The 13352-nt window shown below is 42.3% G+C and overlaps 2 protein-coding genes across 5 annotated transcripts in view; one reads left to right on the top strand and one right to left on the bottom strand.

Annotated features, from left to right (window-relative positions):
• The window catches only part of PTBP1 (polypyrimidine tract binding protein 1), a 53012-nt gene extending 52210 nt beyond the window's left edge, over window positions 1–802 (bottom strand). The window contains exon 1 of one of the 2 annotated variants that reach the window (XM_073323928.1): window positions 640–802. In XM_073323928.1, coding sequence (XP_073180029.1) covers window positions 640–647 — 8 coding nt within the window. In that variant the 5' untranslated portion in view covers window positions 648–802. The remainder of the gene's footprint in view (window positions 1–639) is intronic. The other variant, XM_073323929.1, reaches the window with a different exon arrangement.
• LOC140903126 (uncharacterized) overlaps window positions 228–13352 on the top strand; it is a 32377-nt gene continuing 19252 nt past the window's right edge. For all 3 annotated transcript variants that reach the window (XM_073323932.1, XM_073323930.2, XM_073323931.2), the window contains exon 1: window positions 228–483. The gene's annotated coding sequence lies outside the window, so the exon portion shown is untranslated. The remainder of the gene's footprint in view (window positions 484–13352) is intronic.

Here is a 13352-nt window from a genome sequence, read left to right as displayed (position 1 = left end):
GGAAAAGGGGAGGGGGGGGGGAGAAGAGCCTTCCCGAGGGGCACGGAAAGGGGGTTCCACGAGGGGTGAGCGCGCGTGCCCGCCCCCAGGTGCGCGGACCAGGGCAGGGCCCAGCCACGCGCAGACGGGGAAGCGAGTATCATGCGCCTGTGTCTTCGGACGCACTGGGGGGGGGGGGTTTAACGCCCGGGCAGCTGAGCACGAGGCGGCTGGAAACACCCGGGGGCGGGGGGGGGGGGGGAGGAAGAGAGCAGGGAAGTTCCGAGCGCGCGCGGCTCCGAACGCCGGAGTGGCCGCACGAGGCCCCGCGCGCTCGCCCCGGCCTCGCCTCACTTTCGGAGCGGAGGCAGCGGGGGGACCGCCCCACCCCCTTACTGCGGCCCCCACACGGCGACACAGGGGCCCGGGGCGGAAGTAGGAGGCTGCGGCGACGGAGGGGAGCCAGCCGGGCACTCCCCCCGGGCCACAACGGACCCCTCTCAGGTAACCCTCCCCCCAACCGCTCGCCGCCGCCCCCGCAGGTAACGCCCGAGCCCCCTTAGGAGGTCCCGAGTTCTCCCACGGCCCAGTGAGGGCTCAAACAACTCCCCTCCTGTCTCCGCCCGTAGCAGGGCCCGGCCCGGCCCAGCGGGGACTCACCCGTCCATTGCACAGAGAGGAGACCCGCAGGGAACGGAGTGGAGGCGCCGGAATAGCAGGAACGAACCCAACGGCTCCGTGTTATAGACTCACAAAATGGCGGCGCCGTCCGGCCCGCCTCACCCGCGCCAACACCCCATTGGCTGCCGCCGTTGTCGGCCTGACGACACAGGCGGGGATCACTCGCCTCAGGGGGCGGGGCCGGGGGCGGCTGCTGCGAAGTCTATTGGCTGCAAGGGAGGCAGGGGGCGGGATGAAGAGTGGGTGCGCGGCGAGATTGGAGGAACGGCCGGCATTGTGAAAGGAAGCCATTTTGAGAGCGGGTAGGAAGCCCAATGACCACACTGAGTAGCCATCTTTAATAGGGGCAAAGAACGGCATAATCACGCTGGGCAGCCATCTTGAATAGGGGCAAGATCTCCAACGCGCCCGTTGGGTTGTCATATTAAATATGGGTACGCATGCAGTGGGTGGCCATCTTAAATATGGTAAAACAGTCCAAAGACCGCGCTAAGCAGCCATAGTGAATGTGGGCAAGGAAGCCCCAAAAGGCCTCACTCCCTAGACAGCCAGCCTGAGTGTGGACAGGAAGCTAGAAGGAACATGTGCTTCTTATAAAAGTACTTAAATATTTAGCACATTTTGTCATTTGGGGATTTTTTTTTAAATGCAGTTCATTAACATTTATGAATACATCAAATTGTTTTACTTTTTAAAAATGATATAATAAAATCAACCTTATTTTAACTGGAGTTGGTGGTTTGGGGAGAAAATTATTCTGTGTGTCTGTGAGATTACAATAATATTTAATGAAAGAGATAAAGAACTCTATCTGCTCTGTCCAGACATTAGGATTCTCTTCATAAGAGTCAGGATCGCACCAGCTTTCTTGACCAAAATCTTCCCTATTGTTACCCCCACCCACCCATCCATCCATCCATCCATCCATCCATCCATCCATCCATCATGGGTTACATGGATTAGTTCAGGTTTCAGTGATTCTCAGACTGTGGGTCAGGACCCCAAAGTGGGTCACAACCCTGTTTTAGTGGGGTCACCCGGGCTGGTGTTAGACTTGCTGGGAGCTGGGGCTAAAGCTGAATCCCAAACCTCACCGTGCAGGGCTGAAGGCCAAAGGCTTCAGTCCTGGGTGGTGGGGCTCAGATTACAGGTCCCACATCTGGGGCTGAAACCTTTGGGCCTCGCCTTTGGTGCCCCCGCTTCGATCGGTAGGGATCAGGCTCTGGCTTAGGCCCCCCTTCCCGGGCAGCGGGGCTCGGATGGGCTAAGGCTCGGTTCCCCTCCTGGGGTCGTTTAGTAATTTATTTTTTTGTCAGAAGGGGGTTGCAGTGCAATGAAGTTTGCGAACCCCTGAATTAGTTGATGCTTTCCGCTCCAGAGATAGCTGTCTTTCAGTCATGCTGTGTGTATTTATGCCCCACTCCTTCAGAGAGATTCATGAAGATACCTGCTTGTTCCCAAATGGAGTCCCACTGTAAGATTTCTAGGACAGGCATTGTATTTTTACTTTGCCCCTATGCAGCTCAAAGGGGACTCTAATCAGGTCCTCTAGTGCTTACTGTAATTCAAATAATAATAACTCCTTTTCCCCCTTACTAACCTGTTTATGATGCACCATAGTTATTTGGTTTCCTTTCTCTAGCTTGTTTTGCTGTACAGCCATACGCTTCCTTAGACACAATGATAATTTTCTGCTTAAAATGGATAAGGTCTGTTCATCTGGAATTCTAGCAGCAATTCACTTTCATTGTTCTTATTTGTAATAATCCCATCTCTTAACCACTGCCACATCCTTCAGTAAAGACTCAGACCTCACTGAAAACCCCTTTTGCAGCACTGAATGAAATGCTCCATCCACCCTGGGATCAGAGCTGCACTGGTTACAACTGTGTTTGAAAGGTTGTTGTAACTTACATGTTTCTGATCGCCCTGTAGACAGGACCTTTAGTATGACATGTTTCCTTCTCTTCCTGGGCCCACCATAGAAATTTTTCTTTAAAACTTCCCACCTTTGCACTTCCACCAGCATAGCTCCACTGGTGGTAGCAAAATGGAAGCTCCTCCGTAAAAGAGTGCTGGTGACACAGTGGTAGAAACACCTAAACCCTGTCTACAGTAGCCATCCCGTCATTGTTACCACTGGTGGAGCTGTAATGACAGAAGATATATAGATATAGATATATAAAATAATAGACTAGCATAGATTTGGAGGCAAATCCTTCAGGCTGCTGATTCCATGTAGCTTCAGGCAACTTGATCAGGTATACCATAAGTGCATTTCTTAGGCTAAGGCTTTACTGCTGCCAGATTGAAAGAAAGGTAAAAAAAAGTTGTGAAAGTGTTGGAACATACCATCACTTTTCCTCACACATGGATCACCGTGTTGATTGCTGCTCTTGAGGTGGGGAAAAGGTAAGTTCTTACCTTTTCATACTTATTTGTATTAAATAGTGCCTAATGGCCTCAACCAAAATCAAATCCTGTTATGCTAGGTGCTAAAAATAAGAAGCACAGACTGTGCTCCAGAGAGTTTGCAATCTAACATGACAAAGGCCTGATCTACATCTAAAATGTAGGTCAATCTAGGTTACTTCACTCAGAGCTGTGAAAAATTTCACGCCCTATGCAATGTAGTTAGGTCAACCTGACCCCCACAGTAGATACAGCTACGTTGATGGAAGAATCCTTCCAACTTTCACCTCTCTAGGGTGGTGGATTTATTACAGTGACAGAAAAACCCCTTCTATCTCTGTAGTGTCTAGACTCCAACACTGCAGCTGTGCCACTGTAGTGCCTGTAGCATAGACATATCCAAAGGATGGGGGGAAAGAAAGGATTATCATCCCCATTTCACAATATGGAAAGATGTGGAAGCAACAAATTAGCAAGTGAAATTTAATTAGCACTAAATCCACTGATTAATTATAAAAAATAAACCCAATTTACTGACAACTATTAAAATTACAAATCAATTTATAGCATATGCAGATATCCCACTTATTTTGAACAAACACAGGCACTCAACATCAAGGAACTATTGCTTGTGCAAGCCATCTTTCGTATGGTCATGATGTGGTTTACAAAAGACAGAAAGAATGAATGAAATGTAACTGAAACTTATTATTTAATGTCATGCACGCCTCTTCAGATTTCCCGTAAATATATCAGATAAACAGATTTTCAGATTGAGCAATATTTTACCAGATTTCTTCCTACAGCATTTGATTGTGGACAACATAAAAAGAAGTCTGATTTTGAAGTGTCCTAGGTTACTCAGCTACTCATTTGTTCAGTCCTGTGTGCACTGGTAAGGGTGTTGCTCAGGTAATAAAGTTACTCAGTTAATTTTTAAAAGTTCTTTTTTTATCATGTCTTTTCCTTTTGACAGAGAAAATTAGTGCATTTAGTAAATATACCATCTGGTAATATGCAATTTTTCTTTGGAGTGAACATGATGCATTTAAAAACAAATCCATTCCCTTGGAAACAATGGAAAAAGGACTTGCCTCACCTTCCTTCCACCAAAAACAAAAAACAGCCACCCAACTGAAAATGGGCTAAATTCCAGCATGATTCAGCCTCTTTTGTACAAGCCAGCAGGGAGCCCTGCCTGATTTACAGAGCCTCTCCCTGACCCCCAGCCCTGCGGTTGAAGGTTCTTTGGGAGACACACCCAGGTTTTTTTCCCCTTTTAAAACCTTTACTGTATGTGTTATCTTCTGTTGAGCTTAACACATTCTGCACAGGTTTCAGAGTAGCAGCAGTGTTAGTCTGTATCCGCAAAAAGAAAAGGAGGACTTGTGGCACCTTAGAGACTAACAAACTTATTTGAGCATAAGCTTTTGTGAGCTACAGCTCACTTCATCAGAGAAACTTTCCCTGCTTCTCTCTCTCTGTATTTTTTAAAATGGTTTTCAAGCTGAAAATGCTTTGTGCAGGTAATTTTTCCATGCAATTATTTTCTGTGAAAACCAGCAGCCCTCATGACCTTGCTTTCCTGACAGCTGCTCTGCTTTTCAAGATAAATGAAAACAAACAATTCTTCTCTCTCCAAGAAGGTCGTCTGTGTTCAAATATACTGTATGCAATAATAATATGCTAAATAATTTTTATTGAAAAAAACAGTCACTTTCTATTTTTCCTTGTTTATAATAGTTTCTTGGGTCCTGATCCTGCAAACATGTATTTGTATAACTTCACTGCTGTGACTAGTCTCATTGAAATCAATGGAACTAGTCACAGTAGTAAATGGGGGTGGGAGAGTGTGCACCAGTGCAGATGCGTGTTTGCAAGTATTTGAAGGAATGAGGCCTTCGACTTTTTTAAAATCATCCCCAAGGCACTTCTGTCCTTCTGCCAAATGGCGAAACATAGTCCCCTTATTTTTTAAAAGTGACCTGCAATTAACATGGCTGTTTTGTTTTAAACAAAATTTGCAACTTTTACAGCAACTTAAGATGCCAGAACATTCTCTTGTGCATTGTTCATGATATCACAGCGCAGCTCTGGGAATCCTTAGGCTTGATAGACCTAGTGGAGAGAGCACTCCCTATTGTATAAGTATCTTTGTATTGCTGTCAGTCCTGCTAAAATTCCCGTTGTGTTTGATATTTTTTTTTTAACATATTTCTCAGATACGGATTCAGAAGCAACCTAGGTAGTTAGAAACTGGGGGATTTTCCCCTTTGGTTCAAACAGTTTGGGGATACAGAAGCATTAAGAATGAAAATAAATTCAATTAGTGGGCTTGCATTCTGTAACTGCATCTTACAAGTAGCAACAGTGTATTACTAAATAAATTGGGTTTGGAATTGAGACCTTTAAATTGATATTAAGTTTCAATGAGGAGTGAATTTTTTATAACTAGGTTAAGAACTCCCTAAAATAGACTTTTATAATGGAATTGCTTTGTTGCCACAGCCAAATGCTGGTACTTCCTGCTACTTGTCTTTCAGGGATCAGTTAATAATAGCATTGCCAAAGCCCAACTTAACTTGCAATATTGTGGAAATTGTGGATTCCGCAATATTAGGCTTCCACCGCAATTTTGACAGCAGGAGCCCCTGCCAGCTGACAGTGGGAGCCCTGGCCACCCGGAGTCTGAAAGCGGGAGCCCCTGTTGTCAACCCCAAGCCCCCACTCTTAGGCCCAGGCCCCACTCTCAGCCCCAGGTGGCTGACAGCAGAAGTCCCCACTCAGCCCTGGCCGCCCAATCTGAGCCCTGGGTAGCCAACAGCGGGATCCCTGGCTCTCAGCCCCAAGTGGCCTACAGTAGAAAATCATAGAAAAGTAATAATAGACTTTATTACCCCAATAATAAGGTCCATTATTACTTTTCTCCAATTTTCCAAGGTTTGTCCAAAACTCAGCTGTAATTTTTTGACAATCATCTCACAATTCAAGTAGGGCCTTAAGTATTGTACTACCCAAGCACTATTCATGAAATGTCTGTCAGTGTTTCCATTATAAATTTTGGTTTTTGGATTTTAATGTGATAACTGTGTCAAATCAAACCTAAATATAATTTGTATGCATAAAACTGAACGAATGAAAATTCCATGTTTAATTACAGAATCTAGTGATTATTTCTCTTTCCCTCTTTTTAATCTATTACAAACTGAGAGAGTGCTATTTGTCTAAGCCAGTAGTTTTTAACCTGTAGTCTGCAGACCCCTGGGGGTCTGCAGACCACGTCTAAGCGGGCTATGAAAGGCTATCATTACCACAGAACAGTGGTTTTCAACCTGTGGTGTTCGCAGACTTTGTCTATGATTTCCAAAGGGGTCCGTACATCGATAGAAAATATTTTAGGGATCCGCAAATGAAAAAAAGGTTGAAAACCACTGGTCTATGCTATTCCAGTCTTTATCAGTTCATGTTATTTCAGCTCTTTCCTGTCTTCATTGCTCCTCTTGGATGCGTTTGGGTGACTCATTTCCTTTGCAGAATGAACCAGCCATTTCCTGGTTATTGAATTCAGGAACTTCTTCTACCACTCAGCTCTAAGTTTCTGAGTGGGTTGATCTAATGTTTGGTCAGACCCCCTCCAAGTTAGGTTGGAACTGTGAATGTTGATTTCAATGTTATGAAAGGGTAATATTGCCAGACTGTCACAATGTTGCTTTGGGATCATTAGTATGCCCTCTTCAGGCTGGGTTTCAGTATCCTTTTTTGTGTGTTGAAATTAAAATAATTCCATAGATCCAAATTTAATGGTACTATTCTTTAGTGCACTAGAACCAAAACCTTTTCTTAATTTCATCCAATAATTTTCAATGCATGCAAATAGGACATTTAAAAAGATATGATGTGCCAAATTCATCCACAGGATAATGGCATTGAAGAAAATGAAATTACAGGAGGTATCTGGCCCAATGACTTTTTGATTATTTTAATAAATGGCAGCAAGGTTATGTGCACAGGAATTAATTTTATTATTGACTAGTCCAGATCATAGAGATATTGGTTTTCATATTAGATATGGACCAGTATAACTCTTCTGTTTGACATTGTTCTTTTTTTTTTAATTTTGTTTTCATAATTTTAACTCATCTCCATCCCCACACTCTTAATTTCCTGCAAAACTATTTCCCAGTTTTTCATCATAGTGGAATCCTGTAACTGTGTTGTGGAAAGCTACCTTGGGCAAAAAAAATGTCTTATTCTAGAGGCTGGCCTTGCAATGGTGACCCAATTTACAGTAGTGTTCTCTCCAGCCTGCAGCGTCTCAACTCTTTCAAAAAATGCCTTGTTGCTACAAAGCAATTTGCTCCTATGTATGCTTCTCCCATGATTTTGTTTGAATAGTCCTGTTTACTTGCCTGTCATACATCTGTTATGTGCTGAAGGAAATTAAACAATAGGATTGTTGGGTTAGGGATATGGCCCCTTTTGAGTTTGCATATAGCACATGCTGTGTGGATTATCACTGAATAATTCATACCCTTAATGACTGATTCTTGCACAAGAGCTGGATACCTCCTCTGTGACTTTCCATTAACTGTAATAGAATATATTGTACAAGTACCCACAGCAGTCCTTGTCTTCTATTCATTAGCACTCAAAATGTGGTATATATCAAACATACTTCAGCTACTTAGAGCAGGTGTGTGTGCGCAAAACCGCTCCTTTACTATTTAGTAATATTTGTACTCGGTCATGAATGGGAGCGCATTCTGCTCCAGTGCCAGACCTAACCAAAGTCAGGCCAAATAGAAGGAACTATAATATTTTTATATTATATACACTATATTCTAATTCCCGGTCTTTCTTCAGTAAGGAAGGTGGGTGGATATTTCATCACGCCCTTGTCAATGGTATAACTATGAAAGGTGCGCCAGCAAGGTTAGTAGAAAATCATGAACATAAAAAAAACCTGTGGCTTCTGTGATTTTTAAATTGTGGAAATGCCTTTCAGCAGAATTAAGTATTTTGTCTAAAAAAAAAAAAAAAAAATTTAGTTTCTGCCTTTTTCCATTCCAGAGTAACAGGTCCTAACTTGGCCAATATAAACACAGCAATGTGTTGCTTCCCAGCCTTGCAGGAAATTCTCTGATCAAATAGCAACAGCATGAACTCATCCATTCCTTGCCTTGTTCAATGCAATTGGACTACTTTTAGTAGTAGTTACTATCCCAGTAGAAAGTGTTTGCAGGATTGGGCCCTAGCTCCCTAGGAATCCACTATCCCTTGCACATGATTTAGATAACTCATCTGAAGTCCATTTGTCCACGAAGCATGAGCTATGAAGTTGTGCTGAAGCTAGGTTTCCCATCCCACAACCAGTAAAACCACGGTTAGGTTGATCTGCATTAAGTTTCTTAATTGTTTACCCTTTAGTCCCCTGAAAAAGCATGACTTTTGTTCTTGGAATAGACCCCCACAGCATAATTTAAAATGTCAAAAATGCTTGAGAAACTGTTCTAAGTTGCTAAAAATGAATGTGAATGTCTCCCCTGCAATCCCTGTGTCTTTCCCTTACCCTGGCCTCAGCTTTACAAAGTGGTTTGTTTCCAACCCCGCAGCATAGTTTGCATTCCACAGTCAAGAATGAACATTTATTTATACAAACATCCATCCTTGCAAGCACATCTCAGTGTACTATCCTAAGGCAGAGCAATAAACATCATTTTTCTTTCTGTTCTCCTTTGCATAGCTGCATTGCTAGACATTTTATCAGGAGGCAATTCTTCAATTAAAGATTAGCACAGTTCAGTCACTTACACATGGCTGCAAATCTGTTAAAAATGAAAGAGCATTCTGGTCCATTTCCCTACACCCATTATAGTTTTAGTACCCTCTAATGATGGTGCCAGTTTTTGGGTTTTTTTAAATAAAGGAAAGTCTTGGTGCAGGTTAGGATCCCAGTGTCTCTGTGTATCTTGCAGAAACTCAAGCCCCAGAACCCTAGGCTTGTTTGTTCTCAATCATTCTGAGAACCCAGTTTTCCCCAAACCTCTTAGCAGGCCATGGAGGTGTATTAATTATTTCAACACTTGAATGCACAAGCTGACAGCGTGAAAGTGATCAGAGTGGTAGATGAAACAGCATCTGGCCACCACTGAGAAGGCTAACACAACTCAGAGTTAAAGCTCATACATTGTTTCTTCGGGTTCTCCATCTCTCACCTGTCAGATGGCAGTATCATTCACTGAAATGCTAGCTCATCACCTGTGTGCTTGTGACAGCAGGTCAGCACCCATTGCATCTGCTGTTTAACTGGGGATTACACAGACGCTAGATGACTACAACAGGCGAATTTCAAGATCTGAATGCAGCAAATGTAAATGAAACTGGGGCCCTGTACAGAGAATTTCTTTATTTTGTGCCTTTATAGACAAACATATCTGCAAGCTACGCACTATCTTGTATAAAGATGTCAAAATTTGCCCTGAGAATGAGCCAAATTCTGCTCTTAGTTGAACTAATTAGGAGAAGAACTTGGTTCCATCTCTTTTAAATTTAAATCCTCCAACGAATTTGATCAATCATGGCTTGATTGGGAACTTTCTTATCAGCATTTCTGAAGCAGCCTTTGAAAACATTATGTATTTAGGATTTTTTAAAATGATGCCTCAAGTATGTAGGCGGAATATTGTTAAAACGCAAGAGGTAAGTGAAATTTATTTTTAAAAATACACGCTTGATACTGTCCTTTCAGAAGGAGAGTACTGGCACCTTTCTTAATATGTTTCACAACCAGAGACTGATGAACTGTTCTAATGAATGAACTCTGAGGATAAGTTTTCTCTGACTGTATTCACTGAATCATTATTGGTCTTTTTATGGATGTGATTTATTAGATTTTCAATAACTACACTGTTGCAAGGTTTGCAAATGCACATTCCATTGCTGTGGCATTAGGGCTAAATCCTGCCCTTCCTTATCCTAATTACATTTTTATCATAACTCACCCATAACACGCAAGGCTGCGTACTGTGGTCTGCAGGGGTGTGGTATGCAGGAAAAGGGGTAGGCTAGGTTCTGACTGAGTAGATCATATGCTGCCATCAGCAACAACATGTGTTCGGAGACATCCTGCCCTGGTGGGGCAGAACAACTTCATGCTGAACGTGTAGCTGGCAATTCACCACTACCCCCCCTCCACCAGATTCATTCTGGGTAGGATTTAGTTCTAAGATTGCAAGTTATAATGCACGTCCTGGAGCACACACTACATAGTTACACAGCTGTGTGAGGAGTTCTCATATGGCTATTTAATATTTGCCATGAAATTATATCAACAAAGTTACGATCAGACACTTTAGTTCCATCAGAGGAGGTCTTCCATTTATTTAATGTACTTATATGCTCTCTCATCACATAGTATCTAAGCATCTCATAAGTTACTGAATTATCTAATGCAACACACTGAATCATCCTTATGTTGTGTGAAAAAACTACACTCCATCAAAATGAAGTCGGATCGCCTTTCTCTTAGGGATAAATACTGACAGCATCTTTTGCAAGAGTAAATGGCAGGGGTGCTCTGTACCCTGCACACTGGGGCTCTGTACTGCCCTGAGTAATCCTGAGGATGGCTAGGCAGGCATAGAAAGGGCATGGAGTAGACCCATAAATTCCTGGATGGGGTGGTGAGCTCATGCCAGTGATCTCCCATGCCCACCTGATGACTGGGATCCTGGTGCCCTCTCTCTTCCTTGTACAAGTCCTATGGAGGCTGCTGTAAGCCTGAGGCTGTAAGCCCTGTGGAGCTGCCATGGGAGATAAAAGGAGAAATTAAGTGGTCCCCACAGGGAGTTGTGGGTGGGGTGGTCTATGCCAGCCCCCTTCATTCTATTGTCCAGGCTACAGAGAGGTCTTTGCCCTGTTTGGAAGCAGTCAGCTGGCACTGTTGTGAGAGTTGTATAGCTCCTTTAAGCTTCCCTGCAGAGTCAGGGATGCTCAGTGCATGTGCTAACGAAACACAAAGTATTATTGTAATCATCTCTGTATCGACATAGTAACATAGATACTCAAGTATGTCCAAAAGAGTAATAGAGTTCAGACACCAAACCCTTGTGTATACCATGCCTGCCATGAGTCCTGCATTGTCACACAGGCTAATCAAGACATCATTTTCCCAGATCTTAAACTCTATTAAACATCAAGCTCCAAGTGATTTCCTACTTGGATCAAAGATGTGTTTGTTCTAGTGCCACTTAAGTTTAAAAGGCAAGAATACCAGGAATGAATTAAACCTCCCCAGTGGCAGCTGCTGAGGTTCAATTGGTTTGTCAGTGCCATAATTATGCAGCTGGAGTCTTCTGTTTGCCGGCCCATATGTTCCTGAAGGATGTAATGTCATGGAAAAACACAGTGGTGCTTCGTTCCCAAAGCTACGCGATGTTTCTGTTGTACCGTGAGGATTTGCTTATGTTTCAGCTGAAAAATGTTGAGAACAAATGTTCCAGTCTTGGTCTGATAATTAAACTATCATTACTCTTACTTGAACTATCTACATGGAAGTGCATTAAGAGAAATGGCTTGTGTCATAAATAAATTAAACAATGGATCTAATGCAAGAGAGGCTGACCATATATTCACATTAAATTATTTTCACATTTCCAGCTTGTCTCTGAAAGTGAATGCTGCTGCTTGCCTCATGCCAGGAATAATTGCTGTTATTTAGTTTATGTTGAATTTTCAACTCATCCGAAGTTAGTGTAGTGCATATTTCCAATTCTGCTGCCTATTAAAAGCATTTAGAGCATTAAAAGAATATTGAGGACAAAAGGACTGATCCTGCAAGATGTTAAAGTCAGTGAGAACTGGGGGCACTCAGACTTCAAACAGCTAAAGGAATGACAAACAACATAATATCCTTTCAAATGTTTAAGATGCTTAGATACTATGGCAGTGAGTATACTGCAAACATAAAGACAGATAGCACCATGCAGGAGGTACTTAATACCTTACAGAATTGGGCCTGAAATGTCAGTCATAAGGGCTTAATCCATGTTCGCAAAACTAGGTAATTGCATCATTAAGTCTGGGTATGTGTATGCACAATTGTCATTTGTAAGATCAGCTTCCTAGTTTGCATACACCATTACATGCTTGTGCATGTTCTGCAGGCACAGCATAGATCAGTGAGATTAAACTTTGAAACCATAACTAACAATTTAAACCAAAAAAACAAAATGGTATCTTTAATACAGTGTATATCTGTCTTTGACTTCATAGTACCCATGTATTGCAGGTTTCTCAGAAAATGATGCCCTTGCCAATGCTACAATATTGCTACAATATTTCTCCAGGAGGATGATTTAATTTTAGTTTATTTTAAATGTAGTTTAATTGAATTCTTTAATGACTTTAAAATCAGACCGTAAGAGTTATATTTAAATAGTGCTACATTTTATAATAGTACTACATTTACTTCTGTATTTGTAAGCTGGTCAGATACTTCAGCAACAATAAAAAGTCAGTCAGCAAGATTCTCTCTAGGCTTCATACCTGACGACTTAAGTTCACAAGTGGTCATAAAAGAAACAAAAAGGTTTAGAAGAGCATCCCTCTGATTACAATCCAGCCCCTCTAACAAATAAGGCCTGTGTTTCTAAAAGCAAATAGCCTTTTGAGCAGAGTGCCCGGGTGATTTTTGAAATTGGTTTTTAGTTGTGCCATTGTTATCAGTGAGCCTGTTGGCTGAAGCAGTCCAAATGGAGGGTTGGGTGGGTTTGTGGGCAGAAGAATGAATGGCCAAACTGTATTTTCAGAAGGGCCTGGGACACTGAAGGGCTGGTGCAGGTGCTCAAAGGCAGTCACGTCAGAGACACAACTAGGCCTTGTCTACATTGGAAGATTATACCTGTTTAGCTTAAATTAGAGTTTCAAAAAGTGATTTAATTAAAGTGGTGCAAATCCTTGTATGGACATTAATTTAAGTCCATAATTACAATTTAAGTGTTTTCAAGTTTATTTAAACCTGCTCCCAATCATCTTAAGCTAAACTGAAAAAAACCAAAACCCTCCCAAAACATTAAAACCAAAATAAGAGTGCCCACACATGAGTTTGCACTGATATAACTCCATTAGTTTAAATTCATCTCATGATTAAACTAGTTCAACTCTCTTCTGCAGACAAGTTCTAAATCAGGAAATGCAGGTTAAGGTTCTTGAGCAATAGTCGCTCATTGGCTACTCTGCAGTCTGTGCAAAGCTGAAAACAGACATCACAGTGAGAGGAC

The sequence above is a fragment of the Lepidochelys kempii genome, chromosome 25 (genome assembly GCF_965140285.1).
Source record: "Lepidochelys kempii isolate rLepKem1 chromosome 25, rLepKem1.hap1, whole genome shotgun sequence".
Lineage (NCBI taxonomy): Eukaryota > Metazoa > Chordata > Testudines > Cheloniidae > Lepidochelys > Lepidochelys kempii.
Note: the sequence above shows the minus strand (reverse complement) of the source record. Positions and strands in the feature narration are given on the sequence as shown.